General features: G+C 29.7%; 3 protein-coding genes across 5 annotated transcripts; 2 read left to right on the forward strand and 1 right to left on the reverse strand.

Moving 5' to 3' along the window:
* Positions 1–101: 101 nt before the first annotated feature.
* On the forward strand, positions 102–2,961 carry LOC122716182. 2 transcript variants are annotated; one of them, XM_043939037.1, is made up of 5 exons: positions 102–293; positions 370–423; positions 548–653; positions 902–1,042; positions 1,157–2,961. In XM_043939037.1, exons 1-5 carry the CDS (start codon positions 276–278, stop codon positions 1,333–1,335), a joined length of 498 nt encoding a protein of 165 aa, XP_043794972.1. In that variant the 5' UTR covers positions 102–275; the 3' UTR covers positions 1,336–2,961. The 2 variants fall into 2 exon arrangements, with proteins under 2 accessions (XP_043794972.1, XP_043794971.1); XM_043939036.1 differs by having other exon boundaries at positions 111–293; positions 902–2,961.
* On the reverse strand, positions 2,962–12,108 carry LOC122716181 (6-phosphofructo-2-kinase/fructose-2,6-bisphosphatase-like). Of its 2 annotated transcripts, XM_043939035.1 has the most exons (7): positions 10,983–11,094; positions 7,352–7,675; positions 6,560–6,724; positions 5,840–6,009; positions 4,778–5,161; positions 4,045–4,314; positions 2,962–3,701 (listed from the first exon to the last, which is right to left on the reverse strand). In XM_043939035.1, the coding sequence occupies exons 2-7, from the start codon at positions 7,362–7,364 to the stop codon at positions 3,273–3,275; spliced, it is 1,431 nt and encodes a 476-aa protein (XP_043794970.1). In that variant the 5' UTR covers positions 7,365–7,675; positions 10,983–11,094; the 3' UTR covers positions 2,962–3,272. The 2 variants fall into 2 exon arrangements, with proteins under 2 accessions (XP_043794970.1, XP_043794969.1); XM_043939034.1 differs by lacking the exon at positions 7,352–7,675 and having other exon boundaries at positions 10,983–12,108.
* Positions 12,109–12,302: 194 nt separating this feature from the next.
* Positions 12,303–15,309, forward strand: LOC122716183 (immediate early response 3-interacting protein 1). Its single transcript, XM_043939038.1, has 4 exons — positions 12,303–12,497; positions 14,574–14,774; positions 14,988–15,089; positions 15,160–15,309. Exons 2-4 carry the CDS (start codon positions 14,684–14,686, stop codon positions 15,213–15,215), a joined length of 249 nt encoding a protein of 82 aa, XP_043794973.1. The 5' UTR covers positions 12,303–12,497; positions 14,574–14,683; the 3' UTR covers positions 15,216–15,309.
* Positions 15,310–16,532: the final 1,223 nt, after the last annotated feature.

Below are 16,532 nucleotides of genomic sequence, written 5' to 3' on the forward strand. Positions count from 1 at the left end.
AAAGTTCTTTTGAGGAGAGAGAGAGAGAGAGAGAGAGAGAGAGAGAGAGAGAGAGAGAGAGAGAGACGAAAAGGAGAGACTGAGGACGGACAAAAGGGGCCATTAATTCGGAGGGGAAACTGTTCTGATCCGAGGAGCAAGAAAGAAGCTGAGAGGCTTAAGCGAAGAGGAAGGAATTATTTTTGACTACTCTGTTGCTTTGTGCCCGTTTGTGAAAGGTCTTTTAGTGGATCGATGGTGAAGTTCCTTCGAGTTTTGTTAGAATTACGGAAAAGATGAAAAGATACTCGTCGGTAAGTGATTTTATTCGCCGCAAGTCTCGCGAAAATTCGAGATTGGTTTTGATCGTATTCTTTTGGTGTGGAATAGGCACCCTGTTTGATGGATGGAAACGGCGACAGCAAGAAGGCAAAGTCAGTAGAGGTAAATTTAATGTGAAATAGCACGAGTTTTACGAGTGAAATATTATTGATTCCGTGTTATAAACCGAAAGTGTTATAAATAAGGTATTTAACAGTATGTATATACGCATTTGGTGTTTATACAGGAGCCAAATGCCAGGGAGTATTTGCAGTTGGCGCTGGCAAGAGTGTTGGAATTGCAACGAGAGATCAAAGAGGGAACGTACACGTCAGATCGTACCAGCGACCTCGGTAAGTAATTTATTCGGTAAATTCACCGCCTTAAGATCCTTGATCGTTAATCGATTCTTGGAACTTTGAAATATTTCTCTTGTCCCGACTTCTTCGAGAAATCTTCTCGATATCCAGCTTCTAATCCAGCGAAAAGTTAAACGACTTCGACAATATTAATTACGAGTTCGTGTTCGCGCTTCTAATTTCTCGCGATAAATTGAATAGGGAAGTCGGAAGAATTAACAGTTGGAAATCTTTCTCGCCAGGTGAATCCAGTAGCGAGGAAGACCTGACAAAGGAAGTTATTCGCAAGGTATTCGAGGATCTGCCGGGAACACCCGACACGGTTGGAAAAATAGTGGAGAGGATGACTAAGCCGAACAATTCTCAACTGGACGCGATTCACGGTAAAAGAATTCAACTGTTGGGTTACGACACCTGCCGTAGAACTGCAATCGAGTTTATGAAGAATGCAGTTCGCGAAACTCGACGCGATGCAACAACAAAATCGTTTCAATCAGGGTTTCGTCTGGGGACTTATTCGAGGAACGAACCGAGGATGGCCCATCGTAGGACCGGTTTGAGGAAAAGTTCAATTTGCGATCAAGAGATTCGTGACAGGATGCTAAGGAGTTTGGATCTGCACTTGGCCAATAAACAAAGAGATTACACGGCCAAGTTGATGAGACTGGGCATGTAAGATGAATGCCAATAGGATTTTCCTATTATCTTGTCATGTTTTTTGTCGTGTTCGAATCGCAATGAAACTTTTTCGAATATTTTTATCCTCCGATTAATCTATTAATATGTAATTAAGAATTTTTTCTAAGTTTTCATCAGGGTTTTTGTATTAACGATGTTTGATCTAATCAGATTTATAGAGAGTTGTCTCTTAGGAAATCACTCTAGTCATGTACACTTCTAGTCATCGAATGTTAATCGTGAAAGTTGAGACCGTGAAGTCACGGTATAAATTATTTTTCTACGATACATGTATACGAAATGTGTGAATTATAAAACAACTTAAAGCTGAATTGAGAAGATTATTTTGTGAATGATAATTTGTGAACTTGAGAATTCAGGTCATGGGTTCGTTGATTTTTTTTGTAAAAAAACGTTTATTTATAATGTATAATTAAAAAAAAAAAAAAAGAAAGAAAGGGAATAAATCAAGAAATTTTAAAAATATCTACAATACGATTTAGACACCTAAATGCTCCACAATCTTCCATTTCGTCTCTCAGAAAAATAGAAAATAGAAATAAATGTCAAAATGTTCGCCAATGAATAGACTAGATGATCTTTTTTATTTATTTCGTGAAAATCAAAGAGAAACAATTTTTGTTCGGGGTAAAAAACATTTTTTCAATTTTTATATAAAAAAATAATTTTCCCATTTTCTTTTCTTGTCTCTCTTATCGTTTCGTAATAAATAGACCCGTACAGCTTTTTTCTTTTTCATTCTAATTCACATTCTGCATTCGTGAATCCTCGAGGATGTTTTACAGCAAATGCTCGAAGATTTCCACGTGATGCCTAATGAAATATTATGCTCATTTATGCGGTTTACCAATATACATTTACTAATATACAATCCTAATCGAAACGCAATCGACGAAAAAACACGCCTCTCGTATAAAGCAATTGTAGACTGTTTCTCGTGTTCTCATATAGTGAAAAATACTTTTTTAAAAGACAATGCGCTTTTAACAATTATCCTAATGTGCGTAAAAATTCATATTTATCTATCACTTTTCTAATCTATAAATAAAATGTTTGTTATTTATTTGTTAACAGAGATATCGTTAATTTAATAGTTAAATTTCATATATGCTATAATTTCAATTGTCTATTAAAAATCCTTACGTCGTTGAAATTTCGAAGATAAAATGATTATTTTAGGAACTAAGAAAATGTCATAAGCTTAAACTCTATGATCTAAATAGTATGAAATATCTTTCCTATATTCGTTGCATTAATATTTATTCTGAAATTAAAATGATGATACGAGAGACCGTGCTTCGCATCCCCTACAATTCAATCTTATCTGCCTTTTCACATTTAAATGTACAATTAAAATATTTGTCGTATAATCTACTCCCTACGATATATAACTAATACAATATTGTTTAGATATATAATTCCTAATAAAACTAAATGTATATAGAGGGCTCCGCAGCAGGATATAGAATTGCTGCCAATGAGAATAAAATTCTCCAAGAAAAATTGAGTGTCAAAAAATTTCTCGTCAACAAAACTAAATAATCGAAAATCGAAATCATCATTCTAAATAGAATTAATATTCAAAAATTATAAATTATTCAAAAATTAAATCGATCCTGTTTTCTTTTTTTTTCTTTTTTTTCTTTTTTTTTCTTTTTTTTTTTTTTTATTCCACGATATCGGCAAATATATCAATTGACCTTACTGGATTAATTTAAATTAAAACGATAAGATACCTTAAAACGATCTACATACATTCTAAAATTATTCTCAATTTTTTTGTATAATATTTCAATTTTAATCCCCATTCTATCTAAATTTAACCAAAATTTCAAAATATTCCTATTAAAATCTGAAATTGCAACCGAACAGAGATCGAATTTTCGACGAGATCGTGGATCGTCGTGCGGTTTCTCAGTGTTGCTGGACGAGAGTAGGTCCACTGCCAGGATTTCTCCAGGGATCCGGTATATCGAAATGCGGTGGGACTGTTATCAGAGCATCATCCGCGCTTCTATCAGCGCTACAATTATTCGGCTTGACACGGGTAGTATTCACGCACTCGATTGGTAGCTTGAAAAATTCGAGCGTGTAATTATAACCTTGGCTGCTAACTCGGATGATAGTATGCAATGGTACTTCCATGTAAGGCAGCTCTTCTGGCTTCTTATCCATGAAGAAACCGATAATGCAACGCAGAATAGCTTGGTGGGAAACCACTAAGACGTTGTCAGATCTCTGCAATTCAGCAATTACCGGTTCTACACGTTGCATCGCATCTATGTAACTTTCTCCCCATGGATAACGATAGCGCAGCTTGTCCTGATCGCGCCATGCAAATTCCTGAATTAAAAGAATCGATTTTCAGATGTGAAAGATTATGTAAATTTGAATTATCTTAAACTTTCTACTACATGAAAGTTTCAGAAAGTTAAACGTTAATTATTTCAAACGGTTCTTTGGATTAAGTCTTAGAAATTTATCTTTTCAAGAAATAGATATAAGTATTTTTTACTTATATATAATATATATTTAAATTATGCAAAATAAAAGAGAGACTGATAAAGTTAAGAGAGTTAATCCAAAGAAATTTTCAGTTTTCATTAAGGCTATTGAAATTTGCATTAAATACAAATTGTAAAAATGTTTCAGAATGTCTTGAAACTCGTTTCAGATCTCGAATTACCTGCGGATAATGCTCTTGCATCTCCTCGTAAGAAAGACCTTCACATATACCAGCGTGGAGCTCGTTAAGTGCCGCTACGTGTTCTTGAGGTGCCTCTACTCCACGTGCAGTCGCGATAGTCCTTCGAAGACGACTGGTCAATACGCGCAAATCAGGAATTCGCATAGCATTGAATTTTGTGGCCAATGCTTGCGCATATCTTTCGCCACGCGTGCTTAATACCGCATCGCCACCGACTTTACCCAATACGTTGAACTCGCTTTCGCCGTGCTGTAATTGAGAAAGACTTCTATTTTTTTTTTGCCATTCGTATAATTCAATAATTCGAGAAAAACGTTATAAATAATATTGTAATTAAAATGTAATGACATCAAAAAGCAAAAAATAAAATGGCAATAAGATCAATGAGATAAGAATAGTATAAATTCCTGTAGATAATCATATTAAGCATCAGATTTTGATAAGATATCGTAATCCTGAAAACACAAAGCGTGTTTTAATAATATATCAAACTTTATTATGAAATTATATCGTTGAAAATGAAGTGTTTATTTACGTGTATTAATCCATTCAATGATTACAAGCACCATTACCTGACTCAACGTGGCAATGCGCCTTATTATATATGATTAAAAATAACCTGTGTCTTTAAATGTTTGCTTCGTAAAAAAGTATCATAGATTCGAACGTTTCTAAAATCGGTATCAAGTATAAAATTTAATCGATTACCAACCCGAGAGAAATAAAGAGTATGCGGTTTGACCGTGACACTTCCAAGATATCCAAGTACGTTTGACTCCACATGGCCTGACACCTTGCAAGTCTCGATGTCCATGCTGCCAGTATCGATACGGATTCGAGGATACGTCTTCTCGTCCATCGGCTCGTAAGATTTAATATAATGAGCTACTTTGAGGCGTAAATCCTCCTCAGCTCGTACCGGATCCATGCCAGCATAGTCGGCGCTATATCGCAATATATCCTTGTAATTTCTTTCCAGAACGATCGGATCGTCGCAGATGCACTCGATGAAAAGGACACGATAACCAAGTTGTCCAGAAAAATAATCAAAGACCTCGGCGCGCTGCGCTCGTGTTACCAGTGTGGCATCCAGGATCTTCAAACAGAAAAATTCTTAATTAATATTATTTTATTAATATATTTGTATCAATACTATTCGCAATCGAATTCAATTTCAATGAATGTTTCTTCTAATGTTTTCCTTTATTTTATATTTAGGAAAAAATATTCGCTTGAAAAATATTCAATTAATTACGAATTTATATATGTTCGATTCGGTTTAGAATACATTACTTTTATCAATATGTTATGTATTTACTTCTTCACTATCTTAAAATATACAATATGTAAATAATGGAATGATTTTAAGCTATCTTCTACGCCAATACGATTTCTATCATAAAACATTAGTTTAAAAAAGTATAGTATATTAAGCAAGAAAAACTCGTAGGACGAGATTTGATTTTACTAGGAGAAAGGTAGACTGGCACAACCGGCTTCTGTCTTATCACGTTGTCCATCGTTAGTATAAGAATATTTATATTCGTTTGCGACAATTCTTGCTTGTCTTATTTCCATGAGAAAAAAAATCAACTATATTTTTCCTTCCTGTCAAGCGTGCAATGACTGGATTTGTTTCAATTGCTTCATATTGGATGCAACCGCGCGTGTTTTCGTTCAAATCTCGATACTGGATTCATCTCAAGACGCGATTCAAGTTTCAAGCTTTCGCCAATCTTCTGGCAAAATGTTTAATTTTCTCGATGATGCTTACAGCTACGGAATTCCCGGCTGTGAGCCACGCGGCACAGTCATGCATTGCGTCTCGTTGGGCCAATGCTCTTAATGCTGTATTCGCAGTGTGATCAGGACGAAATAGCTCATGAGACACTGCTTCACCGTATGGTTCCAATCTTTTTCTCCGGTAATCGCTGACACTCATTACTGGAAATAAAAAAAATAAAAAATATAATAATAACTAGATTTTTCGATTATTCTCATAAAATTTTTTTCAAAAGATGAGTTATGATGATGAAAATAATATTAATAAGTACTATCCCAATTTAGACTTCCAGATTTAAAAATGATATCTTTTTGTGTAGCACGAAAGTAGACAGTAAAAAGCTTGAGGAAAAGTATGTTATGAAATACTTTGTTATGAAAATGGAGTCGAAAAATTCTTAATACATTCGTTATTTCATAACAAGTCATATGTCATAAACATTTGATCACGTGAACTGTTTGCTTATGATATAAAAATCGATATTTTATAAATATGCTAAAATATGGAAATAAAGAGGATAAAGTTAACTATGTATATTTATATCTATGAATAATCGTTAATGAAAGAAAAAAAAAAAGAATAATTAAAACAATTAGAAAAAAATAGGAATAATTGAAAATAAATTAGGAATATCGCAAAAGTGCGAATTCTTGTAAATATGCATATATTTCTTTATCAAGTATTAAGATAACAAACAAAGGTATTACTTACTTTTGGTGGAATCGCCATTCCAGTTGAGCCTACGCGAAAGACATTGAGCCACTTGGCTTTTTCCACGACCTGGTAAACCACACATCGCTATCACAACTCCTGCGAATTTACGCGGGGATTTCATTATTCCCTGCGTCCTTATACTGATTTTATCCTTGTTAGGTTCTGAAAATAACAGAAAAAAATGATAAGTTGCCAGTTATTATATAATTATATATTCTCGTCAATCAATTCATGTATCGCTATCGTGATTTATTAAATATTCTTTATGAAACGAAAGTGGATACAAAAATATATACTAATCATAAAATTAACGATTGTATACGATTAAAATAGACGTATGATTTTAAATTTTTTACATGTGTAAGTTATTCGTTTTTATATACAATGATCCACTTTAAGATATGCACCAAACTAACAATGATAGAGCTGGCATTGTTCCAAACTAGCCAGCCACCATTTGAATGATCAGTAAGCACGCTTGTGACGTGTATTCACCGAATCGAATTATAATATTGTGACAATATTTAAGAAATAAATTATTGTCTTATGTATTTTGAAATGAGATTTATAAATTTCGTTTTTCAAAGTATTTCTTTTCCTTTTTCCTTTATAAAAATATTAAAATGTTTTGTTTTATAAAATATTCAATCTTTCATGGAACAAAATAAATCATGAATTTTACATTCAATGAAATTGCATATTATTCAATTAACATAAGCTATGTTTCACTGGGATCAAGATCTCTCTCACTATTGATTAGTCGAAAAAAAATACGAAAATAATCCTTACCGATCATACACATGTTTTACAGTGTATTATAATGTCGTTTAATCTTCGATTTTAAACTAGTATTGAATCGATAATGTTAAATGGTATCGATAATAGTAAATGCTATTAGTGAACAACTCGTAAGCGTGCGAATTACGAACAAGTACTGATTGCCTTCGTATTAGTTCCCACATTGCCAACGTTAGTGAATTTTATATTTAGAATTCTCGTTGCACGAGTACTTTTGGCTGCATTTTCATTGCCGTTGCTTTTACATTATTAATTTCAAAGGTAATTCTGCCTTCCGTATCTTCAATATTCTGATTAAGCTCTTTCATTCAATTACTGTAATATAAATGTTCTAATTGTTTCATGAGCATAAAGAAAATAAGTTTAAAAATAGAATTTAAATCTTGAAATATAACTTATCTATCTATCTATCTATATATAGTACATAATAATAATAATAATAATAATAATAATAATATCTAGTATATATATAGTACATAATAATAATAATAATAATATCTATCTATATATAGTTCACAAAATATTAGAAATATAAAATGGATTAAAGTTCATGTACAAAAATAAATATAAAAATTTCTGGAAATTATTATTATTGTTATTATTAACCCAATATTTATAACATAAAGAAATCAATGTGGCAAAAAACGGACAAAAAAATATTATCTCGTTTCATAAAAAAAATATTGAAATAGATACATGATAACTACACTTTCAATATATAATTCAATTTGTTCTTGAATGAAAAAATCGAAATTTACAAAAATGATCAGTTTTTTCTAAATTAATTTAACAAATATACGATAGATTTTTATTATTATAACGAAAATATATATGCCATGAAACAATTTCATCGTATGTGATTAATTTTTACTTATATGTTTGTATTTTTTAATAATATTAACAAAGTTGTATTAATTATTATATCTTAATCTCGGGATCAAAGAGTTCATGTTTTTTGTTACCTATTTAAAACGATTCATCACAATCAATATTGAAATACAAAACGCGTCTATAGAAAACGGATGTTTTTTCGACACCAATGATCGTATGATCTAATACATTGTTTCATAATTCAAAATGAAACATCAAGTGTTACATATATGAGATTATAAATCTATACGATAGTCAATCGATACGGTTGCTCGAGTATATCGAACGATGTGTTTTACATCGAGAATAATCATGAAATAAGAAGTTTAATAGTTGGTGCATTGACCTGAGACTTCTATCGTTATTTGATTCATTATTCAAATCATGTCGGACGCACATGCGAGTCCTTATCCGTATAGTCATCGCGTTATTCATGTTAATGCAAGTACACACCTGTAAATGCAAATATTAATGATAAAAAATTATATTATATTTGCGAAATAATATTGAACTAATAATAATTCGAATATAGACAATGAATAAGAATTTTTCGATAAAATTAATATTTAAAAATAGATTCTTTTTGTCCATTTCATTCTTTATATTATATTATTTCTTTGTATACTTTTACTCTTATACAAGTTTCATACGCAGGATATAAACGAGGTCAGTGGCGGAAAATCGATAATCGGCTTGGTGTAGGAAACTTTGTTCGTTGCATCAGAACGGGCAATGCAATATGAATTACCCACGCGTATTGGTATATACATATATCCAGGACTTTAACGATTTTTTTGAAAGGAAAAAAATCATCATTGTTTTAAAAAATTCATACGAACTAGATATCCTTAAAACATCGTACGATGACTTAAGCAGCATGATAAAAAGAAGAGAAAATCATTTGATAAAGAATTGGAACAACCGTAACAAGTTCAAGATAAGAAACATTTGCGTCAACTAAATGTAAAACATTTTACGATATGATACGGACTTTCATAATTGACTATCAGCAATTATGTATTTTGCCTTTAGTATTTACTTACATATCGTATGCATTTGCAAGGACAGTATAATTATCTTAACTGCAATGCATGACTATATAGCTATACACAAAGGTAACAATTCATGGCACACCCTTGATCGTGATTTATGATTTAGGATTTAGGATCTTTTAGGATTATTAGCATGAAACTTGCAATGATGTGTATGCAATATTTTCTCATTTCAAAAGCGATTTTAATATCTCCCCATGGAATATCCTTGACGGGATTTTTCCTTTCGTTTCTTTCTCTTTCTACCCCTTCCATGTTTAATCCTTTCACGCTTTGTTACGAGGTTAATCTCTAACGAATTTTTACGTTCTTTAAAATATTAATAAAAATTGTTGTCTCTATCGTATCACTGGCTCTATTAGATTAGATTAAAATATTAATCGCATGTCTTAAAATATATTTGACATCTACTTGATACTACAATAATTATCTAAATATCAGAGACACGAGGATTTTGTTTTATTGATTTACTTCATCATTCAATTATCTATTGTTAATTTATTTTATTGCAAATGCTAATAATTCATTATTATCATTTTTTATAGACCTTTGGATTTCATTCTGATATATTAAATTTTAATATTTACTAGAATATACTAGAATATATTAGAATTTACTAGAATATATTATTAGATCATTTAAAATATTTAACAGAAAATTTGTTTTATTGAATTTAAATATGATTTTATATAATTGTATATATAATTGCAGTGAAGATATATCGTATTTGTTTCAAAATTTTAAAAATATTAGTTTGATCTATTCCAAAAACCATAAAATTTTTAAAAAAAACTTAGATAAATGTAAAAAAATTCTATTTCTCTTTGAATACAAATAAATGATCAAGTACAATGATATGAGCGATAATCGATTTTCTCGATATGATTTGTTCATTTATTTTTCTTATTGCTGGTAGCCTTCATTTTTTCTCATGCCAGTCACATTTTTTTTATTGATATAAAATTTATCGTTGTTAAAACAAAGATTAAGGGAATCAACTGCAAAACGCAGAAACGCCTCTTTGAAAAGCATGATTGATTGATTAATAATAAATGACAAAAAAGATGAGATATTAATTATCCATACATATATATAAAAGATCTTAATTATTTGAACATCTTAATAAAATGAAATAGAATGAAATGATAAAATGATAATTGCAAAAGGCAATTGTAAATATTTCTTTTATTCTTTTAGTTTTTTAATGAAAAATACATTACATTTATCTATCGTATGAATTATTTGTTAAACATCGAGAATTTTTATTTGTCAAGCGAATTTCAGATAGTCGCCATGAATATCTATTTATTGCGTCTTATTTATAGCGAAATCTAATTTAATGCAGAACTCAGTTTTGTGAAATTATAATTTAATTTTCTAAAAAACAAAAAAGAAACTGATTCTAAAAAAACATGAAAACAAATATGATATATAGAATTTACGTAGAAAAATATCGAATAAACAAATAAGTAAAATTAAATATCATATTCAGAAACTTTTTGTTAAATTTACATTTATATATATGCAATTGCCTTGTTTTATATGCAACTTAATGTTTTCGCGATGAGAAAACTACGTTCTTTTCAAATATTTCGCAATAAGATTCAAAATGCTATTGAATAATCTATCGAACGTGACACGAGTAAATAATACCAACAAGAAGAAACTTATATTACTAGTGTTCCATTTAATCATTTTACCTTGACGTTGTTCCTCAGCACTCGGAGCCATGATCTCGCTGCTCAACGAGTTTTTCTTCGATCTATTCGACGTATTGGATGAATTAGCTGCCTGTCGTATGATTGATTTATTATTCTCTTCCTGAAAAATTCCGGCTTGCAGTGCTAATTTTCTTATGGCCAGACAATAACCAAGAATCGGTGCCAACAGGTCAAAACAGGTAACGACCCAGGGCATAACACGACAAAAGATTTAGATTTATTGCTTCTTCTCAAAGTGAAAGGCCAGTAAATAGACAATAACAGCAAAGATGAATGAAATCCTGGCAACACTTTTACTTGAAATATCCAGCGAGCGAGAGCCCTCTATTTGTATAGAATACTCGTAAACAATGGCCTATTGCTAGTTTTCTTTTTATTTCTTCTGCCGTTTTCTTTTAGGCTAAAGTTCTTCCGAAAAATGATCGCTGCTTGTGTGCCGGATTATGGACAACAAGTCCTCCCTCATTCCAATTTGCTTGATCCTCACCTCCGGAGCCAGTTTGCGTGCTTCTTTGTCTTTGTTTGAAGAAAAGCCCAGTTCTCCGCTTTTTTTTACTTTTCTTAGTAACCCTCTATGTACCCTTGATTTATCTAATCGTTTTATTGTCAGCAATTTTTTTATCACGTTGCTATTTCGTTGTTTCGTATTGTTACTAAAGAATGTGCTCGGCTGTGCGCACGCGCTGCCACAAGTATTTATTAGTAGTTTACATAGTCACGGTGCTGCTTCACCGTCCTCTTGTACGCCGGTGTCCCCTTTCGTCTCCTCTACCGTCTTCTTTAGGTATATTTATATTGTAAAATATATCTCACCCTTTTGTTGTTTTTTTTTCTCTTTTCCACCCAAAAACAACGTAGTTATATTTGGACACTGGTTGAATCAATTTTGAAATTTGCTTTCTTTTAATTTTATCCACCAAAACTTTCGAATATAACTAGCGATATTTTTATGTTGTGCAATTCTTCGATATATTTAATACCGTATGTTGGAAATCTGCCTGGTGTTTCACAGTTGCGTATATAGTGTGAACAACGAAGAAAATGTTTAAAAATCGAAGTGAAAACGAAATAGAAATGATTTTTATGAGACGTGAAAACGTTATCTCTATTCAAGACGACGAGGTTTCAATGACTGGTGTTCCTTGACTTGCTGCAGCTTTTAGCAACATCGACCCGGACTCGGTAGGCTCTCTGTTGAAACTAACCAATCAGAAATACGTAGACCCCTCCACTTTTGTGTGGCAATCATGTTGAGCATATGTCGGATGTATTCACGTTTACTGACAAAACTTTAATATTTATTAGACAGGATAACTTTTGTCAAAGTGATTTTTCCAAATAATTTTCTGAAAACAATTGATCAAAATTAACAAAAATATGAAGATATTTAGTGGTATTTTTTTGAATAGTGCATTTTTTTTTACATTAAAATCATCTAAAATGAACAAACAAATTATTCCATCGAATATGAATAGTCGTTATAACTTTCCTCAGGTATGTTTATATTTATCTTCTAATTTTATTTAGATTTTATAATAAAAAAAGATTTTATATTAAAAATTAACAAATGTTGATTGGATATATGATCATATTAATTTTTCAAAACGATGACAAGATAAATCATTCTTAAAAAGTCAATTAGAATTGTTTTCGGTTGAAATGAATTGTTACCAGAACATTCCCTTTGCCCCTCTCAATTGTTGAACGTTATGGCTCGTAAATTATTACCGTAACATGTCACGTAATTCTTAATAATTCTTAATTCTATGGTTTAAACATTTGCTCATGTTTCTTAGACGACAGTTTGTCGCCACTGTTGGTTATTATTTATTGCATACAAAGCAGATACAGATGACATATTATGCGGTTCGTTTGAATCGAAAACAAAATTGTAATAATAAATGACGCTTGTTTATAGAAAAGCGAAAAACTTAATAAGTTTTGTCTATTACGATGCAATTACGTGACTATTTTAATGATATTATTATCATCCTAATTATTATCTAATGTCGGAATCGTTCATAGATCGACTCTCTCTTTTCCTTTGCTGTTAACAGAACAAAGTCCATATTTATTTCTTCCATTTTTTCTCGATGATATATAATGAACACGAGCGATCAGATATAGTATATTTAACGTCATTATTGTCAAACCATTACGTTTTAATACGATATGAATCGTGGAAATTATTCATGCATTGAATCATGTAATTTCTTTGAGTTCGTTGCATATATTTAATTGTAATTTTTATTACTGTTTTACTTTCGAAAAAATTTTATATAAATATAAAACTTTTATCGTTTGATGATTTGTATAATATTTCCAAGAAAATAAATCACATATGTATCAATGATAAATATTTTGTGATTTATTTGAAACTTTTCAATTAATATATAATTTTATTTGATTATTCATTTCGTTCATAAAATTTTATTATATTAAGAAATATTGAATCATCGTTTTGAATTCGTCATTGTTAAAAAAATATTACTTTATTAATTTGAAATTATTATTATTAATTGCAAATTTCCTATATTTTCCATTTACTAAATAAAACGTTTATTGTATATTTATAAAATCTTTTATTTTCTTGAAATTATTGATTTTTGTATCCAAAACTTTTCCGAATTTCAGACTTTTGAAAATTCTGATTCATATATAATTCCCACAAATAGATTGATTTCTTTTTTTCATTATTGTATAATTTATTAAATATATAATACATATATATACAATAATTATATACAATTATATACAATATAATTACATAAATAATATTAAATTATTAATATAAATATTAATATAAATATAATAATTTATTATTTTTTTTATTATTTAATATAATTTAGTTAATTTAATTTAATTTATTTTTAATTTAAATTTAATAATAAATATTTGTTTAAATTTTTGTTTATTCAAAGCAAAAAAAAATTGCGTCGTAACATTCATGACACGAGTCATGAAAATCAAAAATTCCGATTTTTCTTTATTTATGTCAAATAATCAGATTTCTTACTTAGATTCACAAATTTTGCTTGCACGTGATATATATATGCTACGAATATTATGTGATAAAATAATGAAAAGGTCATGAACGATCGGGAATAAAATAAAATCTAAGTTCTTTATAACTAAATAGACACATATGAAATGTTAACATAACTCAATTGAGAAGAGAATGTCGAATCATCTAGAAACAGTACTTCGGTTTAGAGGATCCTCGTTCCAAAAGCGTTATTGCCAAGAAGGTGTGCCTTGTCGGTCAATTATTATAAATAGAATAATGCCCCTAACAATTCGTTGTATTAACGCACTGACAATTTGTAAAGTTGAACGATTCTTTTGAAGATCACTTTAGAACCATTAAAACCATCTGGAAGCATTTATTAAAAATTATCAAAAAATTTAAAATGATTTAATTTCATAAATTCTTAGCACTTCAAATAGTTTAAATTGATATGACATAAGTCAATAAAATTAGAAACAGATGGAAATTATATATAAACATATTTTAATAAAATAAGAATGATTCTTAATTTGAATTTTTTGTGTAACTCCATTGCTTTTTAGTTTCTGATAGAGCCTAAAGATGGCAAATCAATTTTGAATCGATATATGAAGTTGTACTCGTCTGCCATCTCGTGGCGCTACATAGAAAATATTTATCGTACCGATATAACATGGCGTTCACGTTGTGGGCACTTTTCGAGGTAACCGTGTTATGTTTGAATGCGGTCTGTATTTTGAACGAAGAGAGATTTCTTGCGAAAGGTATATAATTTTATAATTATATTATATTTTAATCTATTTATTTGTTTCTATTACATTTTTGAATTTATAAATGTTGAATGAAAAAATTTGTTGGTTAGGTTACATTTTGTACTTATATTTTATTATAGATAAATATATAATATATATGTATTTACTTACTGTTTTTGTTTACTTTAATATTTCTTTAATCTTTTATTTTAAATTTTTTATTAGTTGGCTGGGCATCATGGCAAAATGTTCAAGGTTTTGGAGAAACTGCTACAGCTAAATCACAAATTTTAAATCTTATTAAATCGATACGAACGGTAGCACGAGGTATTAATAAAAAATTATTTGGAATGAATTTTACGATTAATTTAAATGTATAATGTGTTCTTTGTTACAGTTCCATTGATATTTTTAAATATCATAACAATAATTGTGAAACTGGTGCTTGGTTGAAAGAAACAATTGATGGTGTAAATAAGAGGACAATGCACAGTGAAAAGTCAAAGCGTGATGTACATAAATGAACAATTAAATTCTTTTATTTTTATCGCTGCATTAATAAGTAAAATGATTCTAATTATAATACATTCTTAAATATTTTTATAATGCAACTATTTTAAAAATGTAACAATACTTCTTTTCATTTCTACGAACGTTCTTATATTATTCTTTTATATTATATCGTTATTCTTTTATATTATATCGTGAAATATCAACTATTTATTTATATCATTAATTATCTCTTTTTATTTTTACTTTATTTTTATTTTTAATCATAAAGATAAGGATAAAAAATTTTTCTGCACAAGATAATACAATAATATATATCCAATTTTTTATCATATCAGAGTATACATATTTACATATTTTAATATTCATTTAAAACAAATTATTTCGAATTTTTTAAATCATTATTTTTCCATATGATCCAACAGTTCCTGTTCCACTTATACTAAACAACATCTGTTTCCTTCGTTTCGCCAATAACTACAAATAAACATACATCAACTAGCAAAACACAACATCAACAAGTCTATAAAAAGAAGTTCATCATGTGATTTCGACGTATACCGTAAGTTGCATAATTTCACCATTTTATTGCTGTACAATAAGTAATTAAAAACTACTTACGTTAAAAGAAATGATTATTAAAAGTTAAATACAAGAAATATTTATTTTAATTCTATTTACTTAAGCTATTTGTTAGAATCTTATATTGTAAATGTTTTGTTTTCTTAATTAACCGATTAATACTTTATCCTTCATAAAAAAAATAAGAGAAATTTAATCTCAAACGCTGGATTATTGGTAGATTATCGGTACATTGACATCGGTACATGAACTTCCGGTACATTTCTTTTTGTTACGGATAACCATAAAAATCATAAATCAAACTACAAATGAATTATAAATTATATTCGATGTTATGGAAGATTCAAGTAGTTGGCCATGTTCATCTTCTATATTTACAGACGATGTAATGGTGCACGCGCGCGCACGAGAAACCGATAATTTTCTCGTAACTTTCTCCCCTTCTTCGCTTTCTCAGGGTAGAAGTATCTCCATGCAATCAATGAACAAGTGTCACGTCGACTTTACATTCTATCATTTGTCGTGACGTCTTAATTTTAATCGCATTTAAAATCGTATCATATTCTATATTTTTTTTATTTAAATTCTATTTTTAAAAAGCGAGTATAATTTTTTCACGACCTATCTTAAAATATGAATATTTATATTTATCACATTTTAAATAAATCCAGTGAATAT

Source organism: Apis laboriosa, unplaced genomic scaffold (assembly GCF_014066325.1).
Source record: "Apis laboriosa isolate Shangri-la unplaced genomic scaffold, ASM1406632v1 scaffold42_cov153, whole genome shotgun sequence".
Lineage (NCBI taxonomy): Eukaryota > Metazoa > Arthropoda > Insecta > Hymenoptera > Apidae > Apis > Apis laboriosa.